The sequence below is a fragment of the Trichechus manatus genome, unplaced genomic scaffold, assembly GCF_000243295.1.
Source record: "Trichechus manatus latirostris isolate Lorelei unplaced genomic scaffold, TriManLat1.0 scaffold00094, whole genome shotgun sequence".
In the NCBI taxonomy this organism is placed as follows: Eukaryota; Metazoa; Chordata; class Mammalia; order Sirenia; family Trichechidae; genus Trichechus; species Trichechus manatus.
In genome coordinates, this window is record NW_004444030.1 from 9,327,757 (window position 1) to 9,353,847 (window position 26,091).

Consider the following 26,091-nt stretch of genomic DNA (forward strand, 5'->3'; position numbering starts at 1 on the left):
ACCCTACTGATTTGAATTTGTGATCATTTGAGCATGTTGTCTTGACCTATGCCTACGTGTTCTTGTTGCTAGGTGCTGTCCAATTGGTTCCGACTCATAGTGACCCTATGTACAACAGAACGAAACACCAAATGGTCCTGAGCCATCCTCACAATTGTTGCTATGTTTGAACCCATTGTTGTAGCTGCTGTGTCTTTTCAGCTCGTTGAGGGTCTTCCTCTTTTTCATTGACCCTTTACTTTACCAAGCATAATATCCTTCTCCAGGGACTGGTCCTTCTGATAACATGCCCAAACTATATGAGATGAAGAATCACCATCCTTGCTTCTGAAGAGCATTCTGGCTATACTTCTTCTAAGACATTTGTTCGTTCTTCTGCCAGTCCATGGTATATTCAATATACTTCACCAACACCATGATTCAAATGCATCAATTCTTCTTCAGTCTTCCTTATTTATTGTCCAGTTTTCTCACGTATATGAAACGATTAAAAATACCATGGCTTGGGTCAGACACACGTTAGTCCTCAAAGTGGAATCTTTGCTTTTTAACACTTTAAAGACATCTTTTGCAGAATATTTGCCCAATGCAATACATCATTTGATGCCTACATGCTAGCCATTAAAAAAGGATTTGCTGAGCAGACTGTTGGGTCAGATTTGGAGTCCCTGGGTGGTGCAAACAGTTAATGTGCTCGTCTGCTGACTAAAAGTTTGGAGGTTGTAGTCCATCCAGAGGTGCCTTAGAAAAAAGACCCATCAATCTTCTTCTGAAAAATCAGCAGTTGAAAACCCTGTGGAGCATAGTTCTACTCTGACATGCATTGGGGTCACCACAAATTCGACAGCAACTGGTTACTGGTTTTTAAGACAGATTAAATTTAAGAGAATATTTGAAATATATAATTGATATTATATAAAGGCAGACATTTGCTATAAAAAAATGTGTATCTTTGTCATTATTTTTGGTGTACTAAAACAGAATCAAGGGCATCAACTTGGAAGACATATACAGACAATAGCTTGTTATCCTTCTTGGGGGTTACTGTATGAATTTTAATATAAAAGAAATGTGATTCTTTCAGAAAGTATCCATAATTCTGATTTTCTATTTATTTGTTTATCTAGCCTGGCCTTTTTCTCTATTAGTCAAATAAGTTACATTTGGGCAATGCTATCTTTTTTTCTTCCATGGAAGGTTCAGCAATTTCAGAGTATAATTGTTTTAAATTGGGAAAATTCAATTTTCTCTAATGTTTTAACATTTAACTCAGCTTTTGAATGCATGTGTTTTCTTGCATTACCCAAAACATTTGGAAAATGAACTCATCTCAACTCATCTCCTTCCCATCCCCAGCCCCACCCCACAGCCCCCACCCGGTTACTTGCCTAATTTCCTTACTTGAGTTAATGCTAATACCATTCTCCTAGTCATTAAGAATCTCAGAGTCATTTGGACTCCTTCTTGTTTCTTCTTTGATGTCTTGCCATCCTGATTTGCCCTCTGTTCCTTTGCCACTTCCTATGAAATTTTCCTTCAGCATCTCTCTCGAAGCTGCCCTTTTCTTCCGGTCTTCCCTGAAACGACCTAGTTCAGGACGGTATTACATCAAATCTGGGTCATTGCCAGAGCTTCCAAATTGGTTTTCCGACCTCAAGGCTTTCTGCTCATTCTAAATCATCTTGAATTTTTTCCTAGATTAATCTTCTTGAAGTACAAATGATCATTTCATCTCCCTGATCAAAAACTGTCAGGGGACCTCCACCAGCCACTGATAAAATTCAAGCCAGCACTTTAACCGGGCCATCAGGACTCTTTTGTGCCAGGGTCCAGCACCTTCTCTCTCTGCTTTGATGCACATGCCACACTGTTCTCTTCACAACCCTCCCTTTACATGTTCTTGCTTCTTTGCTTTTATTCGAGCAGTTTTCTGCACTTGGCATATCCCCATCTCCACCCTTGAAGTTCCACCTACTGAAAGCCTCATCGCTGAGCCCAAGTGCTGTCTTCTCCTGAACGTTGCAGCCAGGAGAGCACTCCTCCTCTGCTGAGTGCCTCCTGCACCCATTGCTCTTAGCACTCGTACAGTGTAGGATATTGTTTTCATCGTAATCATTCCTGTGTTGTCATTTGCCTACTTCATTGTCAGCTCCTTGGGGGTTCAGCTCTGTCTCTCTGACAACATCTAGAATAGGGCCTTGTACTTAGTAAATGGAGTCTAACCAGAGGCTTCTGGAAAAAAGGCCTGGTGCTCTACTTTCAAAAAATGAACATTGAAAGTCCCATGGAGCACAGTTCTACTCTGACACACATGGGGTCTCCATGAGTTGGAGATGGCTCAACGGCCACTGGTTTGGTTTGCTTAGTAATTAGATAACTTCTGTTGAGTTGGGTGTGTGTCGTAATGTAAACCCAGAAAGGGAAAAGAAATCAGATAAACTTACAGAAATGTTTTAATCTTTTCAGCAAAACCCAAAATCACTTACGTAGAGAACCAGACTGCCATGGAGCTGGAGGAACAGGTTACTCTTACCTGTGAAGCCTCGGGAGACCCCATTCCCTCTATCACCTGGAGAACTTCTACCCGGAACATCAGCAGTGAAGAGAAGGTATAATGTCACCTAAGAGTTTCAGGGCCAAGCAATACAGACATGACACAGTTTGGGTCTGCCCCGTGCCCGGTCATCTTTGGTGAGCCAGAAGACGCGGTGTGGCCACCAAAGACCACAGCCTAGTCCTGTGGCCTCTTTCCCCCAGCCTTTCCAGACGTGGCCTGCTTAACATTCCCTTGCAATGGAAAGGGCACAATTCCTTGCATAGATTTTCAGGAGTGTGATGTTAGTGGGCACGATCAAGTTAGGCGTTCTGGGGAGGAAGGGAAGAGTGATTTTCAATCTCAGGGTTATGGAGCTGAGAAGAGCAAGGAGAAGCCAAGATCCTGGTGCTCCGGTGATATTATCATCTCAGGAGCACCCAAGGAAATGTCTCCCGGAAATAATAGGAATAAAAGAAGCCTATTAATTCTTTTCCTTATGTTCTGTATACTCATGCTATACATGCACTATACACACAAAAGCTTGGTTGCCTTTGTGTCTGCCTGTATTCTTGCTCACATATGAATATCATTTTGTTCTAAAGGCAAAAATAATTAGCAGTTTTTAAGTGATGATTGTTACACCCAAGTTCTGCAACATATTCACTGAGGGTTTAAGAACATGGTAGCAACCTTCCTGGTACATAAAATGACTGGGAAGATTTAGCGTTAAAGCACATGGATTTATAGGCCACTGGAAAGCTGTCATTATTATTGACAATGAATAAAAGTGAGGTGACCAACACATTATGCAGCCCTTTTGTTACTGAGTGGGTCAAAAGCTGGAGGAGGAAGAAGCTTGGTTTTAAACCAGCTTAAACCCTCTTATGGCACTTCTCCAACCTCATCTCATATATCTTGTAGTAATGGGCTTCATTGTAGTTGGCCAAAGCTTTGTCACCTATTCAGGAGTAATGGCCTTAGCCTTCAAGAACAGTTATAATGGATTACTTATTGACCAGAATGTCAGAAATGATACATCTTCACTCTTTTTCCTGCCTAAAGGAAATCCCTAGAGAAGGTAAACTCAAACCAAGCCAAAAAGGGATAGTGTGAGATACCAGAACCAAATTTGGGATCTGCACTTGAGCAACTGACTTCTGTCCTGCTACTGGAAGCAAACCAAATCACAGGGAACAGAAACAGTTGTTCTAAATAACTTGTTATCAATTTTTGCAAGTTTTACCTCCAGAGTTGAATTCAGCTTAACAAAAAATCCAACTGAGGAACTGCTAAGTATTTTTGAAACTCACATATGCTGTTTGATATTGTGGAAATCAGCTCTATTAAGAAATGTGGTGTTTACTTGGATAATTGCTTTATCAACTTTGGAATTAAAGCCTCAGCTAGGATTTCAGCTCCCATTGTATGTGTTGTATGGATTGAATGTACATTTCAGGGCTTAAATCATAGGGCCTGTGGCTTGGCGGGTCTTTCTACATCAGGCTTGGGAGTAGATTTGTCCAGAATGACCAAGTTAGTGTATATCTTTACCCTACAGTGAAGGACAGAAATAATACCTATCTCAGATGAATGACACTTTTAAATTCTGTATCTTCTCTAGGAATAGCTCAATAGCCAAGCTAGACCAGAAAGGTTATTTAAGATTTGTGCCTACTTCAGGTTTTGTATTTGGCACTTCTGGCTTATACCCATGAATTCATTTTTACAGAATGAGAACAAATAACCAGGCATTAATACACACTCAAGTGTCCCTGGGTGGCACAAATGGTTGAGGACTCGATTATTAGCCAAAAGGTTGGTAATTCCAACCCACCCAGAGTCACCTCAGAAGACAGGCCTGGCAATCTGCTTCCGAAAGGTCACAGCCTTGAAAACCCTATGGAGCAGTTCTACTCTGCACATGTGGGGTCGCCGTGAGTCAGAATAGATTCAGTAGCAACTAACAACAACATTGTACACTCATACTTACTAAATAGTGTAAGACTCAAGGTCTAGCAGAAACCATCTCAAGCAGAGTAGGGACTCTTTTTTTTTTTTTTTTTGGTATAATTCAGCTATCAGTGTAGATGGTCTGTTTTAATCTGAGATAATTTTTTAAACCCAGCCACATCGATTGTACCGTGGATTCTTTTAACTAACAACTGTCATTAAATTTACTTGAAGTGACATTATTGGGACATGAGCGAATTGGTGTTAGAACAAGTCCTCTAAGTCAGCCAGTGACGTGACACTAGATTGTTAACATATTTGCCTAGACGAAACCCTATATAAGAAAAGTTGTCATTTCCGTTAATTATATATTGACTTCAAAGAGGCATGATGGCTGTCTTATACCGTGGATAGCTAATAATTAAGAAAACAAATATGGCCCATTTGTGAGCAAATTGGACTCTAGATAATAAATTCCACTTTTTCTTTGGCAGCTTCTCCCCATGTTGGAGCCATCTAAAGCTGCATTATACATATAATTAGGCACCAAGATTACTAAAGTCACTAAATTGTAGGAGTAGAAGAAAGTAGTTTTCTTTTTAAAATCACGATGATATGCTAAGCAGATTAGACTAGACAATTTTATCTAATTGGTAAGGTAAAGAAGCCTCCTGGGAATTGGATCACACAAAATGCTGGAATCATAAAAGGGTGGAAGACACCTTGGCAGTTCTCTCATCTCACCTGGCAACCCTTTCTAGAATTCCTGCCAGAAGGTCACTCAGTCCTGCCTAAGAGTGATGGTATTGGTCCTTCATAGTGCAGTCAGCCAGCAGTGATGATCAGAAAAGTCTCCTTCCTTACCCCTTCCATTTCTCAGGTCCTTCCCACCTCTGCCCATCAGTACTTTGTACGAGAGCTATGAAATTTGAAAGTAGCTATTAGATTCTCTAGCAATGATTGTGAGGATGGTGCAGAACTGGGCAGTGTTTCATTCTGTTTACACGGGGTGGCTATGAGTCAGAACTGACTCGACAGCACCTAACAACAGCAACAGATTAGCTTCTCCACCATTCTCCCCTTTAACACACCCAGTTCCTTTTGCTGTTTCCTATGTGTCATGGTTTCTACTAGACAGCGTCAGTTCCACCAGTGCTCCCCTAAAATTTTGTGGTGCCAAGAAGTCCAGACACAGTCTAACTAATGCACACATCAGTGGGGTTATTGTGTCCTTTGATCTGGACACTGTAATATAGTTAAAATTGCATTAGCCCATTAACAGTTTCCCCAGTCTGTTGCCTCATGTTAAGCTTGTGGTCAGCTAAGATGATCGGGTCTTTTTCACATGAACTTCATTTAAGCCACATATTCCTATCCCGTTCTTATGCAATTGATATCATAACCAATAATTCAGAATTTTATATTTACTTCTGTTAAAATTTTTATCTTGGTTGTTGCAGCCTAGTGTCTCTCAATGGAGTCACTGTTGCAATTTGGGATGAATCTTCCTTGTGTGGGAATGTCCTATGCATTGCAGGATATTTAGTATCAACTGGCTCCTTTCCTATCAAATGCCAGTAGCCACCTCCAATCATTGTGATTACCAAAAATACCAGATTTACAAACAGCCCCTGGGTTGGAACCACTGTTTTAACCCATCTTTCTAACCATTCGGGACTGGCTTTCGTCAGAACTGTCTTTTGTCCCTCAGAAGTCTTTGTCCAGGGCATTTCAACCCATATGGGTCCCCCTGCTTCATTTATGTATATTAAGTCCATGACAACCCCAACCCCAAGCACAAGACCCAAAGGCAGGCAACCAGGTAGCCTTCCCATTGCATCTGTCATCTAACATTTGTATTAGCTGTTACTTCCAACCTCGTATGAATACTTATTCAAAATATCTTTGTCCAGGTCACTGACAAAACTGTTGACTGGGACAAAGTCAAGTACAGAGCCCTTGGAATGCCACAGGCCTTCCCTCTGGGTCCGTGTCTCAGAGGGTGAAGCATCTGATGCCACAGTGCTCACTGATGATTTGATGACTTTTGTAGAAGGCTCAATGATTCCTTTTATAAAGTTAGTTACAATATAAGCTAATTAAAGCAGCTCTGTCTTTTGCTTCACTGCTTAGTTGGGTCTAGTATTATGCTCCTTAAAAGAAGAGAGAAGAAAAGCCTTTCAACCATAGACACATACTTAGTGACTTCCTAATGGAATGCCAGATATTCTTCTTCATTTAAAAAAATAGAAGAAAAAGAGAAGCAAACAAAAAAACAGTACAATGAGCCTGAATGTAACACCATATCTTTGATCATATCTCTGAGTTGAGTCCAGTTACTTACGATTGATTATTATCAATCTGTTCAGTAAGCTTCAGCTAGTTGGGTTGATTCGGCTCAACCACTGGTAATAACTAGACTAAGTCAAATCATTGGTATCCTTGAGATCATTAGGGTAGATCAGTTGTCTGAAAGTCAGTCCATTAAGTTGTAGTCACTATTATGTTGACAAAAAAAATTTGCTGTCATAATGAGTCAGTTTGATCATGCATGTGGAGGTCACTGTGATACTGCAGATCTGTACAACATCTGTACATCCACACCATATTCATTACTCATCTTACCCCAATTCATTTTAAATATTGCCAGGTGTTGAGTGGGTGGTGGTAAATTCTAGGTAGCATTTACCTATTGAACGAGACTCACGGATCAAAGACTCCTGATGGTCTGTACACTCTATCCCTGGAAGAGCAAAACCACTGTGTGCTTATTTGACCATCTCAGTGTCTTTGAAATGACTGGTAAAAAAAGGCACACGAAGCCTTAATAATTACTGAAAAGGAGAGGAGTGAAGAGTTGAGATCAGAAGAGACAGACAATGAAAAGCATTTCAAGAAACTTGAACGTGGGTTGACCAGGTATCTAATAAATAAAACTTCTGAAAGCCTGAATTTTCTAGGAACTGGGGCCTTCTTTTCACCAGGAGAAGTCCTTAATTCACTACAAACCCAGTCCCCACTTTTAAACATTGGAAAAACTGACTGGTTGAGGAATCAGAGCCTGGTTTGCCCACAGGAAGTAGGCACATGTATAACTGGGAATGCTTAGGATAAGCCTAGGGATACTCAAGTTTATATACACACGTCCCTGCAGACTTGTATGTTAGACAGTAAAATGTGTTAACATTTAAAGAACCCAGAACTGATTCTTTTTGGAGCATTACTGATCATGCTCTAGTTTATTTTATGTGTGTATACTTGCATATCAGATTAAAGTAGGCCACACCTTCACCAAGTTATCACGGCCAAGCACACACACGGGTTGGTGGTCAGGCTGCTAGAAGCATTGTGATTACTACTAGAACCACTTATTCTAAAAGCCACAAAAATCAGAGGACAGAAGCAATGGGAGAGACAGAAGGAGTATCAAATTTGAAAAACAAACAACTGCATATGATATAGACCCTCAAAAAAAGATCTTGCTGAATCCAGCCCTGGCATGTGACAGACAAGCTTCTAAGTGATGTGGAATTGGCACCCACATTCGACATGTTGGCCCACTGTTACTTGGTCTTTACATGTTCCTCTGGTCTCACATTCTTCTTCATTCCAACATCCTGTGACGTAACACAACATTTTCATCCTCATTTCGTATAAAAGTGCCTTGCTTTTAGTGAACTCTTAATAAATGTTTGCCAGCTCATTAACATTCCCCGGATTGCATCGCTGTGTTTCTAGCATCTTTTCTATCCTTTTTCCATCTGAACATCAGGGACAATCAGGCAGTCATGCCACCTAATAAAAAGAACCATGCAGGTATGATGTTTCTGACTCCCAATATGAAAACAGAAAAACTGTAAGCAAAGGAGATCACCAAGTTTCAGATAAATAAACAATGTAGATGTGAGTAGGCAAATGCCCCAAACCTCTGTGTTTCTGTGTTGACTCACTCCCCTGTGAATGCCATGTTTGTTGAAGATGGTGCCTGCTGGAGTCCGCATGCCATCCGGGCGTTCCTCTGCCTTTAAGAGCTGATGGAAGCCCTGGCCCAGCCCTCAGCATTTGCATCCTCAACTCTTCCAGACCATAGTCCCAAGGACTGCATTCTTCTCATTCCTCGTGTACCTCTCTGCTCCTTGCTTTTTCTTCCTTGTTTAAATTTTTTAAAATTATTTTTAACAGAATGCATGCAAAGCATTATTTAATGCATGAGCATAAAATGGCATTAGTATGTATCTTCGATAAGCTGTGTAATAAAATCGAAAAGAGGAAGCCTACTCTATAAGTATCTCTAGATTATGGGGTTAGAGCTAGTCGTGCTACCCAACCCATGAGGAATATATAAGACATTCTGCAACAGGAGCAGTCTAATTTGTCTGCTAAGACCCCTATATATATCTACCAAAGATATACATCTCAATGGGCATAAGAAAAAAAGTTGAACGTAAGCTGAATCCTAAATTAAATTGGGTAATAAACTCCCCATTGACAGTGGGCCTTGGAAAAAGTTCTGAATTGAAAAGAAGCTGCATGTGCGCGGAATGCAGTGTGATACATCAATTCTCTAAAGCAACATGTTGTAAAATTTTACTGCTTTCTTGTTGTGTTTTATATCTTGTTCTCTCCAGGCTTCGTGGACTCGACCAGAGAAGCAAGAGGTATAGCTTACCTGACCACTAGCCAGTCTTGAGTTTTGAAAACATTGCAGTTTAACTCACCATTGCAGCTTAATAACCAGACATGCTAAACTAATTAGTTCCTTTAGTTAGATTAAAGAATAGGTTAATAGCAGTAGACATTACATAGCAATAGTGTCAGTTTAGGATGAGCAAGCAAGCTGTGTTGGGAGCGGACGAACAAATCCTTATTATTTCCTAAAACTGGATCTTATTCTGTTGCTGGTGCTGGTAAAATCATATCCAGGTAATTATAATTATAGAAGTAAATTACCCTAATTCCCAGCCAGGCGTTTGGAAATGATGAAATTTTTTTTACTCACCTGGTTGATGTGGCTTTAGATCATAAAGTCACAGAGTTAGTGATCTAAAAACCCACTCGGCCCTTTCCTTTCCAGCTCAACTCATCTTCTTGCTTGCTTGTTTGATAATGATTGGTCTTGGAAATCATCACATCACGTTTCATCTCAAAAGCAATGCAAATGACATCTCTCGTTGATTTCCCCAAATTGCTAAACACATCTATGTTACTTTTCTAATGCATTGAATTTATGAGATTAGAATGATTTGGCACAAATGATTTCATGTTTTTCAAAGTTAGTAAAGCCTTTGAAATTTCTCTGACTGCTTGCTTCAGCGTGGGTAATGTGAAACTTAGTTTGAAAACAGATGCTAAATATTAATCTTTAGGCTTTCATTGCTACACCACCAAGGTCCTGCTTATGATCATGCCCATCATATTTTTCCCTGATTTGTGTATTTTAAGTGACATATAGTGAAATAAAAACCAGTATATTTTAAATGAGAATCGAGGGTCAAATCTGTAAATACTGTTAGCTCTTGTCTCTTTTTTCCAGATGGAACTTTGATATTCTAATACTGTAACTGCAGAATATGGAGATCCTAGAGACTCTGTATTTTTAAATAGGTAGATCTATCCTCTTAGTCTTTCAGGATGGATTATTATTCAGAACACGTAACTCATGTGCTCAGGTCATGGATATAAATATTGAATGCTGTTTAATATTTAGAAGTTGACTGCCTTTCCCCAGGCACTGACATTCGTTTCTGCACATGAACACGGTGCCATTGTGGAATCTAGTTCATTATAAGCTCTCTTTGTATCATACCTTCCTTGATGTCATAGGAACTATAGTTAAGTGCACGTCCTCTCTGAAGCGCTTCCCTCCTGTGCCACAAGAATTGCTTAGTGCTGTCACAGGCTGGCTGTTTTATTGCCTGAAAGTCATGGACCCGTTGGGGTTGGGGAAGGGAGAGAAGAAGGGTTAATTATCATCTACTCTTAAGCGGCTACAGATCTCATTTTGTTTGGCCCTGTACATCTTCCCCCTGTCATTCTGATTTAGACCTGGGTAGAAGAGGAGCAGAGATTTATCAGGAAACATTAGGGGATGCTAAGAGAATTATTATTGTAAGTGGAAGTAATAGATTTACTCCCAGGAAAGCAGACGCCTCACTCCGTTTTCCAGAAGTATCCTTATCTTGAGTATCTCACTCTGGACCTAATTGACTTGCAAGTGAGCAATGCCCCTGGGGCTCAGAAGATCCGTTCTCTCCTATTTGTCTCATTCAGAGATGAAGACCCCAGTCCAGGTGAGTTCCAAAGAAGGCTTGTGTTATCGCCAGTTCTATTCTGTAGGCTCTCCAAAGCCTTCGTACTTTTACCTGGAAAGAGGGAGACAAAATGTTTTGACGAGAAGAGTGATTATAATTACCCTTCATACTTTTTTTTAAAAAAAATAAGGTCTTGCTATAATCTTTTCATTCTTGCCCAGAGCACATCTGCTCCCGCTGCCATAGCCTGGACTGTCAGTGTGACTCGTGGTCTGGGTGGCATGTAGGGGGCTCTCCCTGACTTTGTCTTGTTGCCACAGGGAAACATTTCAGAAGGAAATATTCCAGTTTTACTGGAGTCCTTTTGCATCCCCTCAGAGGGAGAACTGAAGGCATCTGGCAAATAATTCCATTGTCAATCTTTTCGTGAGCCACTGCAAAATAAGAATTCTCTGTAGAGGGCTGCCTAATAGTCTGTTGACACCATTCAGTGAGAGACATTTCCACACAGAGAATTTTAGGAAGAGAAGAGATGAGATGGAAGAAAAGAAAAGAATGTACAGCCATCAGTGCACCCATTTCCTGAGCTCCTCTTAAACCACTTTCTAGATTAGTCTGAATCAAGACTTCTCTGTCCCCTGCTTTGTTGTTGTTTGTTCACACCCTACTCTTACCTACATGACTTTCTTTGCCTCTCTTGCTGCCATAGCTTTTCCTTATGGAAATGTTCTCTTGAGTACCTAAAGATTATGGTCAGTTTTCGATTTTTGCACATGGAAGACCCGGACAAGTCCCATCTATGTCACAAAGAATCATAATTCCGTCACTGGCCGGCATCATTGTTGGAATGAACCTGTGTTCTCACAGGATAACCTGAAAGGCCAGAGGGGACTTTGAGTCCCCTCTGCCTTCATTCCTGCTGTGTTTTGGGCAACTAGGAGTGACAGGCAGGTCAGGTCAGCTCATTAGAGATACCTGCAGGGATGACCTCACGCTCTGGATGCGCATAGTTAGACTGATGGGTAAAGATTTTTGCATGGCATATGAAAACCGCCACTGGGATCTATCAACACAGCCCTGCCGGCCGACAAGAAAAGGGGTCCCAGAATCCAGTATTTTCAACACATTGGATATCTCGAGGCTTTCTAACAGAGTGCTGCACACCTATCTTTTGTCATCTCTCATTAATAAGTGGCATTTCATGGGATGCGTCTTCTAAACCTGCCAGCCTCACAAATGCACAGGTCAAATGGGAGCTGAGAGCCACAGGCATCAGAGCATTCATCTCAGAGAGGAGAGGCACTCCCAGCAGCAGGTGGTGATGGTTTTGCTTGGCTTTTCTGTCTTCTTATGCATAGCCGTGTTTTTCCAGCTTCCAGATGTGAAATGTGATGAGGTTTAAGTGACTGAACTGGATTCGATCCATTAGTGACAGTAAAAAAGGACATCTTGCAATAGATCTGTTGAAACTGCTCTGAAAAGCCATTGGTGCCTTGCTTTTGAGCTCCTCAGACTGGCTACTATATAACATTGAACTTCTGGGTTTTGGACTCCCCACCTAGCTTATCCAAAGAACCCAAAGCCAAGTATTCTTTCATTCTTTAAAGGCCCAACCCCATGAGGTGAAAGATGCTGTATCCAGAGCACCCTCCTGCCCGTCTCTACAGAGCATCATGCGCTGGTGATAAGAGGGTGGCCCAGCCCACGAGGAGCAGCACCCTTTCAGATTACCACCTTCTTGAGGATCTGAACTTGGGCCACATGCCCAGACTCTTCCAGGCCCCCTAAACCTTTTACTTAAAGAGTCAAGGGGGTAAAAAAAAAAAAAAAAACCAAGGAAAAAAGCCAAAAGGTCAATAACCAAAGAACCTAACCCTAAACCCCTTTTGCCCAATCATTGTAATTCCAGAGACTTGGGAAGCCAATTATAGGATCTAGGACTGGATAATGGTGGTGACTGTGATGTCAAGGATACCAAATCAGTGTGGGACTCTCTGAACTGCCATTCCTGGGGAGGTGACCCAGTTACCCTCACTCCCATCCCAACAGTCCTTGAGCTGAGTTGTCTGAATTTTTCGAATGGAAAATGCTTGCAGGAAAGAGAGGCAGCTGCAGAAACAGGAGATTCGTGTCTAATTTCTTACATTTGGGTACATTCAAATTTCCCATTACGTGTGCATGCACCCTGGAACTGGCAGATGGGCAGACTGTTGGAAGGAAAGAATAGGGAGTATAGGTTTCCCAGAACCTTACGAGGGAAGGCTGATGCTGCTGAAATATCTGCTGCCCAGGGCTTTGCTTCCATTTTGGACACCCAGACAGAGTCATCTTGGGGGACTTTGCCCATGCTTGCCCAGAACGAACCTTGGCACACAGTTTAGGCTGTTTGACATACATGGAGTCCCTGTTTTGGATACACCCAAGTTCCCACGATGCTCCCTGGAGTTGTCTGCATTAGATGGTACCTAAAGTAAGACTTAGATGTTGGCACAGAGAGGGAGGATGTGAGAACGATCACAAACAGCCCCCACCCTGTCCTCAGCCACTGTCACCCTCTGCTCTGCCTCGGGCTCTGACTCGTCCTCCTTCCCTCCTGGCAGACCCTGGATGGGCACATGGTGGTGCGCAGCCATGCCCGCGTGTCATCCCTGACTCTGAAAAGCATCCAGTATACAGACGCTGGAGAGTACATCTGCACTGCCAGCAACACCATCGGCCAGGATTCCCAGTCCATGTACCTTGAAGTGCAATGTGAGAAGTCACCGAGGGAGGACGCAGGGGAGGAAGGGAGGGCAGTGCAGGATCTGGATGAGAGCAGAAAAGAGCGGCTAGGACCCTGCACTCTGAGCTCTGGCCACATCTCCTGGGTGATTGACCCTAGGTCTTGTCTCCAAGCCCACCCACACACCTTCCCCATGCTCCTTACAAGCCTGCCTGGCCCTGAGCCTGCCCACACAGCTCACGTGCACAGGAACACTGAAACGACACTCACCTCTATCTATACTCAGGCACTAACTCTGCGTTAGGACACACCCTGTCTTCTAGTGCAGGAGACAGGCTATGTGAGGCTCAGTGATCACGGAGGTCACCCTAAGAGTCATTTTCACTTATTGCAGATGCCCCCAAGCTGCAGGGCCCTGTGGCTGTGTATACTTGGGAGGGGAACCAGGTGAACATCACCTGTGAGGTGTTTGCCTATCCCAGTGCCACAATCTCATGGTTCCGAGATGGTCAGCTGCTGCCAAGCTCCAACTACAGCAATATCAAGATCTACAACATGCCCTCAGCCAGCTATCTGGAGGTGAGTGGTGGGGCTGGGGGCAGGTGGAGTAGGTACAGTTGGACTATGGATGGACTCCTGTGTACAGCCAAAACCTTCTCTCTTGCTTCCCTGGCACATACTGGGGAGCCACTAGCTAGAGAAGAAACTGAGCCACATCCCAGAGGCTGCACTGATTCTCTCCTGGAGGGTGGGTCTATCAGTCCCTTTTCTATTCTTCTCTCCTGTGTAAGTCTGGGCTGGAGTCTATGATTCCTGTTTTACTGGTCCAGTACCTGGGTAGCACAAACGGTTACACACTTAGTTACGAACCGAAAGGTTGGAGGTTTGAACCCACCCAGAGGTGTCTCAAAAGAACGGCCTGACAATCTACTTCTAAAATTCAGCCATTGAAAACCCTACAGAACACAGTTCTACTCTGACACTCATAGGGTCGCCATGAGCCAGAATTGACTCTATGGCAACTGGTTATTCTTTACCAAATAAAAGCAATAAAGAAGGATCTAGGTCTATGGGCATCCCATGGGACACTTGTCACCAAGAGCTCCTTCCTTCTAAAGGTGACCCCAGACTCTGAAAATGACTTTGGAAACTACAACTGCACTGCGGTGAACCGCATTGGACAGGAGTCCTTGGAATTCATCCTTGTTCAAGCAGGTGAGTACCCCTTAGAAGGACTTCCACACCACTTTACCCTAGCCAGCCCACTTTGCATGCTATGGTGATGCTAGGACTGTGGGAAGCCATTAGAGGCCTGGAGATCTGGGCATGGGGCGTGTTGGGAGAGAATCCCATGGTGTGGTGGGTCAGGAGGACAGGATTTTCAAGAGAGAGCAGGGATGAGAGAGACTTGCTTCGCAATTGGAAATTTTGGTGTTGGGCCAAATGGGGCTCACGTGGGTCTCCATATCTGTCTTCCCCACAGACACTCCATCCTCACCATCCATCGACCAGGTGGAACCATACTCTAGCACAGCCCAGGTGCAGTTTGATGAGCCAGAGGCCACAGGTGGGGTTCCCATCCTCAAGTACAAGGCTGAGTGGAGAGCAATGGGCGAGGAAGTGTGGCATTCCAAGTGGTATGATGCCAAAGAAGGTAAGTCGAGAAGAGGCATTGTATCTTTTACAATCATGAATGCCTCATTAATCAGTGTTGGGACACCCTCGCCCTCAGTGTTCACTAGATCCTGGCTGCCTATTTGGGTAGGGTGGTACACACCAATTTCACCTACAGGAGGATGCCAGATGCCACCACCTGAAATGCCATTACCGTCCCTCTAGAATTAGGTCATGGTCACATCTCCATGTAGAGTTGGGCTTCTGCCCCCTAGTGCTTCAGAACATGGGTCTCATGTCCCTGCCAGAACCAGAGGAAGCCATCTAAGCCACGTTCCATGCAGAAGCCCTGTTTAGGTGCTGAGCACATTAGATGTGTTCAGTCCACCTCCTACTCTGCATATTTGGATTACCCGTGCTGCTGGTCCTCACTGGCACCCAGCCAGTCCTGCTTTAAGTCAGTTCTTAAATCAACCCTATGGTTGATTTCCAAGCCAAAGATTAAAAAAGAAAAAAAAACAAACCTTTGAATGAATGCAATTTGAAGATTCTGAGCCATACTACCTTTCCCCAAGGACTGAGTATATTTGTGTTTAACCTCCCCATTTTTGGGTTTCATATCCCTGGGTGATGCAAACGGTTAATGTGCTCGGCTACTAAGTGAAAGACTGGAGGTTCAAGTCCACCCAGAGGTGCCTGGGAAGAAAGACCTGGCAATCTACTTCCGAAAAATCAGCAGCCGTTGAAAACCCTGTGGAGCACGGTTCTACCCCGACACACATGGGATCGCCATGAATCAGAATGGACTCAACAGCAACTGGTTTTGGGTTTTATTGGAATCATTTAGTGAAGTGTGATTTGTTTCTGTAGAAATTTTTAATCCTGGTCTGATAGGTGGTAACTAGGGTGGAACTGGGAGTGGGATGGAACATCAGTGTCACAGCCATTCAGAGACGTCGTCTAACCCAGATTTACTGAGAATTAGTTCCTCCAGAAAGCATCTACTACTCCTTCAGCTTCGGGGGACAAGGAGGTTGGAGGGCATTAGATTAGAGCTAGAAGAAAACAATCCATTTGCCTTCCTAACTCCTCTCTGAAATCTCATCCCAATTTACAAAGGCAAGTCAATTCCATGTTATGGTTTGTCCACTCGGCTTTTCACTCTTTTATGATCCTCCCCCATGTTCCCACAACAGCCAGCATGGAGGGCATTGTCACCATCGTGGGTCTGAAGCCAGAGACGACGTATGCTGTTCGGTTGGCAGCCCTCAATGGCAAGGGCCTGGGCGAGATCAGCACGGCCTCTGAGTTCAAGACACAGCCAGTCCGTAAGTAGAGCCAGCTGCCCTGCCTCCGCCCCACGCCCACCCTCTCCTCCTGGGGTGGTGAGGGACCCTGAGCTGACTTGACTCACTGTTCAGACAACAGCTTTTTCTCTTTCAGATGCCCCTGCTCACGGTGTCCTCACATCCTAGCTCTCTGGCTCTTAGTGGCTGCTGATGCCCGTCCGTTTATCCTCTGTCTCTCTGAGAGGCTGGTGACACTGTCACAGTAGCTGGTACAGCTCATTAGATTAACAGCCAGGGAGAAAAATCAGCAACACGTTATTAAAGAAAACAGAGAGGGAAATAGCAGTGCGTTGTGGAGGGATTTGGGAGATACTCTTTATGACACGGTCACAAAGGTCCCAGGTACCCTGTGACTTGAAGAAAGCGGTAAGGACAGTGACAGCCACAGCCACATAATTAGTTGTGGGATTTTTGATACAGCAGAGATAATAAGTTATAGAAAAACAGAGACTGCTGTAGCATCTATGAGCAGGAGCAAAAACACAGCAACAGAAAAGGCAGAAGAACAGTTACGGCTTTTGACTTTTTTTCGACTTTTTTTCTGCCCCACCTCCCCAGCCCACACCAGGAGCACACAGGGGTCTCCCTCCAATGCAGCCTCTTTCAGGAGGGGCACCTCTTCCTGATTCTTTTCAGAGCTGCATCTCCGTTTTCCTCCATCTTGCCTTCTTTCCTTAAACTCAGCCTGCCATACTGTGCCCTTCCTTCTCACGAATAGCCAAGTTGTGGGCAAGCCTGGCTGTAGTCACATCCGTCTACAGACCCAAGCTGCAGCCCGGGGAGGCTCCAGGTTCCCTCCAGCTAAAGAAAGTGTTGGAAGCATTAGACTCCTTGGCTGGTCACAGAATTCCCTGGGCTCTCTTTGACCCTTGGAATTAGAAAACCCACAGGGGGATCCTTTGCTTCCTTCTCTTTGGAGCCAGGGATCTGCAAAGTGACCCCATACCTCTTGCCAGAAATAGGAAGCCTGCCTTGTCTTCCCTCTACAGGATTTGCTTCTTTCTGGATTTGAAATAATTTGATAATTTGAGTTTCTAGCTCCATGAGCTCTGCGGATTCTATTCATTTCTTTTACATCTTATTTTTTTCTCTTGGATCTGTCTCTTGTCTTTTCTTTTCGTCTGTGTTCCATCCATGGGAAATGCAGATAGCCCTCCACGTAAGTGCCTCTCCTACCTCATTGCCTGTTTCCATAGTGTTAACATTTCCTAGTCGTAGTTCTTAATTTAGTTGCAGTCTCTTCTTTGTCCCCTAGCGGCTGAAGTAGATGATACTGTCTGGGCCTTAACCACACTGACCTTAGTCTAGTTTTACTCTTGTTAATGTCTGTAGGTGACTCCGAGAGGCTAACACTCTTCCTCTTTTAGAGCATGCAACTTCTGTGTCTTTTTGAAATTGTATGTATTTATGACTTGGCGTGTGTAATGATCACCCTGTGGCAAAGAGGATGTTTGCTGAGCCAAGCATGGTGGACGTCTGCGTATGGGCCCTGAATAACAAGCTATAGAACTACCTCACCATTAGCTAGAATTCCATAAAAGTGTACCACAGCCTTACCAGGCCTATATTCAGAATCCCTTCAAGGGAAAAAGAACCTGAGAGGATTTCCATGTTAGCTTTTAGGAGACAAAGGAATTGAGCTTCTTGCTCCCCTCCTTTTCTGCCTGTCAGGTTGGTAGCTGGTGGGCATTTGGAGGACTGATTGGGGAGCCCCATGCGGCAGCTGCAGCCATGAAGGGCTAGCATGACCCTGGGTTACAAGTCATAGACACATCTTGCAGGCAGCTGTTGGGGAGTTAAACTCTTGGTTCCAACCAGCTCTGTACTTTGGCACCAGGTTTCTTGCAATGTGCATTTCCATGTTTGGAAAAGACTGACCAACTTCACTAGTGAATCTACTGTGGGGCATGGAGAGAGGGGGAGATCCTACACTGGAAGAACACCCAATGGTGTGGGCTGGAAATAGAGGGCACAGGGAGCCAGGTTAGCAGCAAACTGGCCTCTGCTGGAGAGAGCAGATCTGTGGTTCAACCTCCTCGGCCTGCATAGATGACCCCAAGCTTCCCTTCAGCTGAGGCTTAGCTCTTTGCTCCCAGCCTAAGCTCAGAGAATAGTGGAGGGACGTGTCGTTACTCAGACAGACTCCAAAGAAAAGGTATTCAGGAAGCTGCACACTCTAATAAAAAGCTCCTAGTTCCTGAAAGGCACTCAGGGAAGCTTATCTCTTTAAAATTTATTCAGGAATATTGCAGCCACAGCAAAATCTAAGCAACTAAGTCTAGGCATTTGGAGATTTTGAGCAAGTGCTAAATCCACTACCTCAGCAGAGTTGGTTCCTGAATGACGTGGTTCTGGAAGGAACCCTAGCAGAGATATGGGGTTATCAGGTAGGACTGACCGCTGTCTGCTCTGGGCTGGCAGTGGTGCCCGTAGTAAGCTCTGAAGGAACAGCTCTGAGCAAAGAGCACCTTCCTCCAGGCAGTGAGCCTAATGAGCAGCTGATCCTTAAACCGAGTCCTCAGGCTTCCTATCTTCTGGATTTTGTCAGTAGGTGAGTGCTGGCTTAGATACATAAAACAGAGGAAGGCTGGGATGAGGCCTTCTCTGGAGTTTCTAACCAGTAACTGGAGTTCAAGCACTGAATCAGAGTAACCGGCTCTTGGGCTCCAGAGGCCACAGTGGTTTTCATTCATTGCCAGCTCAGCTTTTGTAAAGGTGAGGGTTTTTATAGCAGATGATATGTTTTTAAAAGTCAGTATTTAATTAAAAAAAAAAAAAAAAAGGCATCTAAACCCTTGTTGTTTTTTGTCTGGTTATATGAAAACAGATCATTGACCAAGACGGCAAGAAGCCTTTGAAAATGGTGGGTCAGGTCTCCATTCCAAGCAGATCATGAAAATACTATGGCAGCTGGCATTGCTAGTGGCAGGAAAAGTCAATTCTGTCAATCATGTGATAAAGTTATAGTTCAAAGAATTTAAAAGCAAACTTCTTTTAGATATGGAGAACTGTGGAAGAGTCTTGGAGTTGAGTGTGCCTTTTTCAAGAACTCCAGGAGGATAAAAGGTGGCACACACATGAGAATGTGTGGGAACATCATATTTTCACTGAAGATACATTGTTATTGTCTTTCCCTGCACCCTCATAACCTTCCTAGAGCTGCTGAAGTGAGGGTCTACCCAAGGGGTATCCCGCTGCCCCTAGACCTGTCCTATAAAAAGATACAGTTGAAACGATGACTCCAGCTTTCACTACTGCTGAGATGAAACCCACTGACTGCTGTAAGACAAATGTTAGGAAGAACCTCCTCAGAGTTCTCACCTCCATTCCTTGGAAGACACAAAGGTTGTCTGAACTTAGGTGAACAAAATCAGCCATCAGTTGAGCTGCGTTCCTACCCCAAGCCCAAGACCAGTGGTGCTGGTTGATGACATGGGCCATCCTACCCTCTGGCAGTGCATTTTTATCCTGCTGGGGTGCAGAGGCAGGGCCTGTCCCATGACACTGGAGTTAGGCCCTTGAGAGCACCGTGAGCCCCAAGGAAGAGAAGGCACAGAGCAAGCAGGAGCTGACATACTGGAAAGACCATCTGTTGCTCTCAGACCCCTGGATTGAGAAGGGTTAGGTGAGGACCAGCACGTTGGGCAGTAGTCCATCCCATTTTCAGTGTTGAAGAGGTAATGGAGATGTCCCAGTAATGGAGTTGCTTTCTTGGTTCCTTAGTAGACTTCTCCAGGTTCATAGGCATGAATATACCAAAGCAGGGATGAGCAGGCGAAACTAGCTAAGGCCCCAAATACCTAAAGGACTCCAGCTTCCTGAGCTTCCAGATCAGAAAGCATGGGTTGGCTATTTGGAGGTTCCTTTGTGTGCACTTGATAAATGTGTGTGAAGGTAATGAGGAAGCTATGACTCAGAACAAACAAATAACAACTCTAACTTGTCCCCGTTTCTTGTGTTTTTAACCCAAATGCCTGTGTGCTGTCAGGATACTCTGAGATGGAAAGCTCATGCCCTCTGTTTGACTTGGGAGGGGCTGCTTGCCTATGAGAGCTGCTAAGAGAGAAAAGAGACAATGCTACAATTTATTATTAAATCTTTTCCTCCAGGATTGAGCCACTAACCTTTAGAATTTAATTACCTGAATGTTGCCTCTTAACTTACTTCTGTGCCATGAAACAAAATGGTCATTTTTTCCAGGGTATAGAGATGATGCATGTCTCTACTTTTAAAAAGAAGCACCTTGACATTTTTTGTTTTTACATTTTGCCTCCTAGATGGCACATTGCAAGCATAAGTTAAATGCATTATATACATCAATGCACATACAACTTCATTCTTTTACCAGAAAAATTATGCAAATAATTCAAACAATTATGCAAACAATTCAAGCCAGAAGAGTAAGAGACAGAGAAACTTCTACCTGAATTAACCAGACCATGAAATCATGAAGCATTAGCAGCCTACCTTGCTTTGACTTTAGTGACACTATCCTCTTGTGGTTTATTGAGGTGCCCTCATCTAGAAGGCAAAAAGAAGGCCAAACCATGAGCCTCAAGGCGGTGTTGGCCTTTTGGTTCTGTTTCTCCAAATTTTCGTCTAACTCATGATGGAGACCTTGTTTCGTGATTGTCAGTGGGACAACTTCTGAGTATTTGCCAGTGAAAAACTCATGATCCACTCAGCATTGCAATGTCCCTGCAGAAAGTTGGTCAGTATTACTTGGTTAGCCCCAGCCTCTTCAGCATGCCCTTTCTCTGTGGGAGCGAGGATATCACTGAACATTATTAGCATCGCTCTTCACATGCACAATCACACAGCAGCATCCAAGTAAGCACGTTTAACCCGTTGCCGTCGAGTCAATTCCGACTCATAACAACCCTATAGGACAGAGTCGAACTGCCCGAAAGAGTTTCCAAGGAGCAGCTGGTGGATTCAAACTGCCAACCTTTTGGTTAGCAGCCAAGCTCTTAACCACTGCGCTACCAGGGCTCCAGTCACGTTTAGTAGGGGTCTTTTTGGAGGGGGACTGTGGTTGTAGTATCAACTGTGTGCCAGTCATGAACTTCACTCACTAGTAAACATTAAGTAGGACAGTATTTTCTGTTTCATTCAGATATTAAAATTAGAGAGTGAGACATTTTGTTATAAAATGTGCCACATATGTGAATACATGCCACATATATAACTACATGCCATATATGTAAATATATATAAAACCAAAACCAAACTCATTGCCATCGAGTTGATTCTGACTCATAGGGACCCCATAGGACAGAGTAGAACTGCCCCATAGGGTTTCCAAGGCTGTAAATCCTTACAGAAGCAGACTGTCACATCTTTCTTCCACAGAGCGGCTGGTGGGTTTGAACCACCGACCTTTTGGTTAGCAGCCAAGTGCTTTAACCACTGCGCCACCAGGGCTCCTAACAAACTCAGTTCGAGTCCACCCGATGGACCCTTGGAATAGAGACTTGGAGATCTACTTCCAAAAAATCATCCACTGAAAACCCTGTGGAGCACAGTTCTACTCTGACACACGTGGGGCCGCCATGAGTCGGAGTCTACTCAACGCAACTGGTATAATGAAAAGCCAAACAAAGACTTTTTCTCCTTTACTTGATCACCTTAAGCAGAGGGCCAGGTTCCCTTCTCTCCTGTTCCTATGATCCTAGGGAGACAGCTGGTCCCGCTGAATCAGCTGTTTGTTTGCAGTCCAGCTTTGAGGCCTCTGCAGCTGTTCCTGGCCAAACCCCTACCTGAACTGCAGGGCTTGGCAGGCACACACGCTTACGGTCTGAAGCCAGAGAGCCCTGCTCTGGCTGGCCCCGCTGCTCTGCTGCCACCTGTTCTCATGCATGCTGTTGTTCTTCCCCCCTCTAACCGGCGTCAGCTCCTCACGCTGACACCCCAAGTCAGCACTTCCATTTGCTAACTCAATATCTGTGTGCCTCACTGGTCTTTCTTTCCCATTTTTTATTTTGCCTTCATTTCTCTTTCTCCAGCGGCTCCTGCAAGCTCTCCTACCCCTGTTCCATTGTCTCCTCCAGATAGTGAGTATCATTCTCCCCATCCATCTCTCTGCAGGTTGCCTTCTACCAGCCACAATGCAATCGGCCTAATGCTATCTCCTCTGCCAGGTGATGGTTAAACTCTGTCTGGCTGAAAGCAGCGCTGGATTTTAGAGAAGAGGAACAGGCATAGGGCCTCTTGCCTTCAGGGGAGGCAAGCACTCCCGGAAGGAGAGAGAACTGAGAAGCATTGCTCCATTAGAAAACCCTGCAGGCAGGCTCCCTGAGGCCACTGAAGCCGAAGCCGAGCCTGTACTTTGGGTTGGGCCAAAACTGATATTTGGAGAAGCCAAAGGAGTTTGCCAAGAAAAATATCTGTTCTGCGGGATCATAAGAAATGTTTTGGAGTGTTGGGTTTTACCCATCACTTTAATTGGCACAGTTGGAGTCAGACATGGAAATTAGATAGTGAAACCTATAGCTTTTGCTTTATGCATAAATGTATACATTGCTCATGAATATGTATGGGAAAATAAACAGTGTTTGCTTACAGATGTGCCTGGCAGTAGGCACTTAGGACAAATTATTTAACCCTTTACAAGGGAGCTTCGTTTTTCTCTTCTCTAAAATTAGGATGAGTAGTCTCTTCCCTCCCCAAAAAAAGAAACAAAGAAAAAAAATTTTGCTGAGGATGGCAAAGAATAGGCTTAGCAAGCTCTGCTTTGCCCATCCTGGACCAATGCCGCTGAGCTGACCATAATACCAGGTGGCTGGTCTTAGGCCTTGTCATCCTGGCTGAGCCTCATCATTTCTGATCTTTTTTTTTTTTTTTTTTGCTGCCCTGTCCTTTTGTTCCCATGAGTCCTCAGGAGTAAGAACTACAAGCCTGTCCTATTCAGAGTTTTGAACCCAGATTTCCGTGGAAGGAAGCAAAGTGAGACAGCGGCTGAGTAAGGTGCAAGCTATAACGCCACCATCTCTTGGAGCTACAGAGAGCAGCAAGCGGATTAAGGGGTGGCACCTCCAGGCTGGCTTTATCCTCCTTGTTATATCAGAAGGCTCTGCCATTTGGGCTTGGCCCCAGGGGCTGACTTGAGCCCCAAGCTCCAAAGCCCTCCATTGCCATCTATTTGACTCAGAAACATCACCACCACCACCCCACCTGCCCTATGATCTTCCAAGGCAGCCTACCCTAGCGGAAAGAGTTCAGGCTTTGGAAACTAACAGATCTGGGTTCAAATCCTAGCTCTGCTACTTTTACTTAGAGGTCCATGACCTTGTATCAGCCACTCGACCTCCCCAAATCTCAAACTTCACATCTAAAATGAAGGATAAATTCCACCCACCTTAGAGGTGTTTGTGAAAATTAAAGATTAAATATAAAAAACATCCAATACAGTTCCCAGCATGTTGTAGTTGTTAGGTGCTGTCGAGTCGGTTCTGACTCATAGCGACCCTACAGGACAGAGTAGAACTGCCGCAGAGAGTTTCTAAGAGCGGCCGGTGGATTTGAACTGCCGACCTTTTGGTTAGCAGCCGAGCTCTTAACCACTACACCACCAGCATATAGTCACTCTAATTAATAGTAACAAGAAATGAGGGTTATGTTATTTCTTGCTGTGTGAGAGTAATTTGTCAGCAAAATCTCTTTAAAATATATATTTGAATAATGATAAATCAGGGAAGAAAGGAGTGAGAGAATATCTCCTTCACCATCTCTGTCTTGTCTTTATAACAATGCCTTAGAAAAACACATATTTGAATTTATCTCTACTCTCCTTCACCTCTCTGTGCCCTTTCTGTCCTTCATGTTTCCATAGCAACCTGGCCTCTTCTTGCCCTGACAACCACAGAAGTATCTAGTGAGTACGGAGCTGAGGGCCAGAATTCTGACTGCTGCTTGTTGCAGAGCTGGCTTCTGGGTCACAGAGATGCCCGTGGTTCTTCCTCCCTTTCGTTAAAATGCATGAAGGTTTCTGGCCTGGTGTGGTTTCCTAAGCATGCCGTCTCCTTTGCCAAGAGAGCAAACCAGGCATTACCAAAAGAGCTGGGGTGATTATTTGAAGAAGACTGTGCATAAGGAGGCCTTTCCAATTTACTCTCCAGTTAAAAATAGAAAAGGATTAGGGAAACACTGGGGAGAAAAAGGAACAGCATCGCCTTCCTGGGTTTGGCTGTCTGTCCTCTCTAAAACACACACACACACATATACACACACACACAAATGCACAGAGACTAATAAAGAAATAGCTACAAGACAGAGAAGAAGGGAAGGGATAGGAGAATACAGCTGCTTAAGGGAAGGTAGAAGGGTGTGCAAAGAAGGAAGGAGTCCTGCTTCCCGGCTGCGTACTCTGCTTTGTCTCGCCGTGTGGAGGTGGTCTGTACACAGAGCACGTATGGGAAGGACAGGCACCTCTGTCTCCTCAGGCCTCCGCCTCAGTGCTACAAAAGCCGTGAGCAGAAGAAGCCGAGCCCAGGCTCTCTGGAGTCGGCGCTGCCTGAGAGTCCAATGAAAGTGCTAGATTTCCCCTCTGAAGACAGAGTCAGGACCACCAACTGTACTGTCTTTTCCATCCAAACATTACACTTAATCGCAACCTTAACATGCTCCAAGCTGGTACTTGTGAAGTAAGCTTGTATGCTGAGGACTTAAATTCCCTGACAAGTCAACTCTGTGTGTGTGTGTATGTGTGCTTACAGTGTTTAATTACCAAACTATGTGGGCGATTTAGATTTTATACTATTTCTGGGTGCATAGAAAACATGGCACGCATCCCGTTAGGCAGTAGCCAGAGCTAGAAGGCAGATAGCAGGTATGCAAAGTACAGCTCTCCTTCCCTGGACCAAGGTTTCTGACTCAGAACTGAACAAAGAAGAAAAGAGTTTCCTGGTTCTGTGTGTTGCATGCAATGGTTCCTTTCTCGGCTGCAGACTATAGCGCCGGCTCTGCTTTCTTGGTGTTCTCTCGGTGCGTGTGCTGCAATGAATTTTAATTCCTGATGCCTTTGAGGTTTCATTTTGTCAGCAGAGCTGGTGACAACGAGTGTGTGTGCTCGCATGGGTTTAATTCTGAGGATGGCTTTTTTTTTTTTTTTCTGTTTCATTTGGAAAAGGATTGCAACTAACAGAGCCCTTTTTTCTTATAACAAGCAGTGTTTCTCCTGTCCTGCACCCGCGTGGGTGCTGTGTGTGTGCCAGGCACAGTAGGAGCAGGCTAAGGGATGCATTCGCACCACTTGATTCATATGCTGTGTCTCCTTTGGAAGTGAAACACTAACCTAGATCCAGATTTTTCCTTAAGGAGGAATTAGGTATTTCTTCCCCTGAAGTGTCTTTTACTTTTAAAAATTAAGCATTTCTTCCCACAGATAAAATGCCTCGTTGTGGCATCCAAAGGGAAGAAAGTTTGAGACTTCTTTTTTTTTTTTTTTTTTTAATTTGGAGCCATTTGACTATTGACCCAAATTGTAGGTCCCGGTGGATGCTGGGATAAAGAAAAGACGGCCACAATTGGGCAGCAGCTTGCATTTAACATGCTCACAGTCCTCAACAGTCAGGCAAACTCTAGGACATATGAACTGCAGTTGAACTAATAGCAGAGTAACTATGAGCATATGAAAACCCATTGATCAATAGGGTTGAAAAGAAATAGTAT

General features: G+C 44.1%; 1 protein-coding gene across 2 annotated transcripts in view; it reads left to right on the forward strand.

The window, feature by feature from the left end:
* NCAM1 (neural cell adhesion molecule 1) overlaps positions 1–26,091 on the forward strand; it is a 372,797-nt gene that overhangs the window by 317,310 nt on the left and 29,396 nt on the right. The window contains exons 8-14 of one of the 2 annotated variants that reach the window (XM_012557333.2): positions 2,467–2,609; positions 9,115–9,144; positions 13,338–13,488; positions 13,854–14,038; positions 14,578–14,674; positions 14,943–15,113; positions 16,270–16,401. In XM_012557333.2, coding sequence (XP_012412787.1) covers positions 2,467–2,609; positions 9,115–9,144; positions 13,338–13,488; positions 13,854–14,038; positions 14,578–14,674; positions 14,943–15,113; positions 16,270–16,401 — 909 coding nt within the window. The remainder of the gene's footprint in view (positions 1–2,466; positions 2,610–9,114; positions 9,145–13,337; positions 13,489–13,853; positions 14,039–14,577; positions 14,675–14,942; positions 15,114–16,269; positions 16,402–26,091) is intronic. The other variant, XM_004382513.3, reaches the window with a different exon arrangement.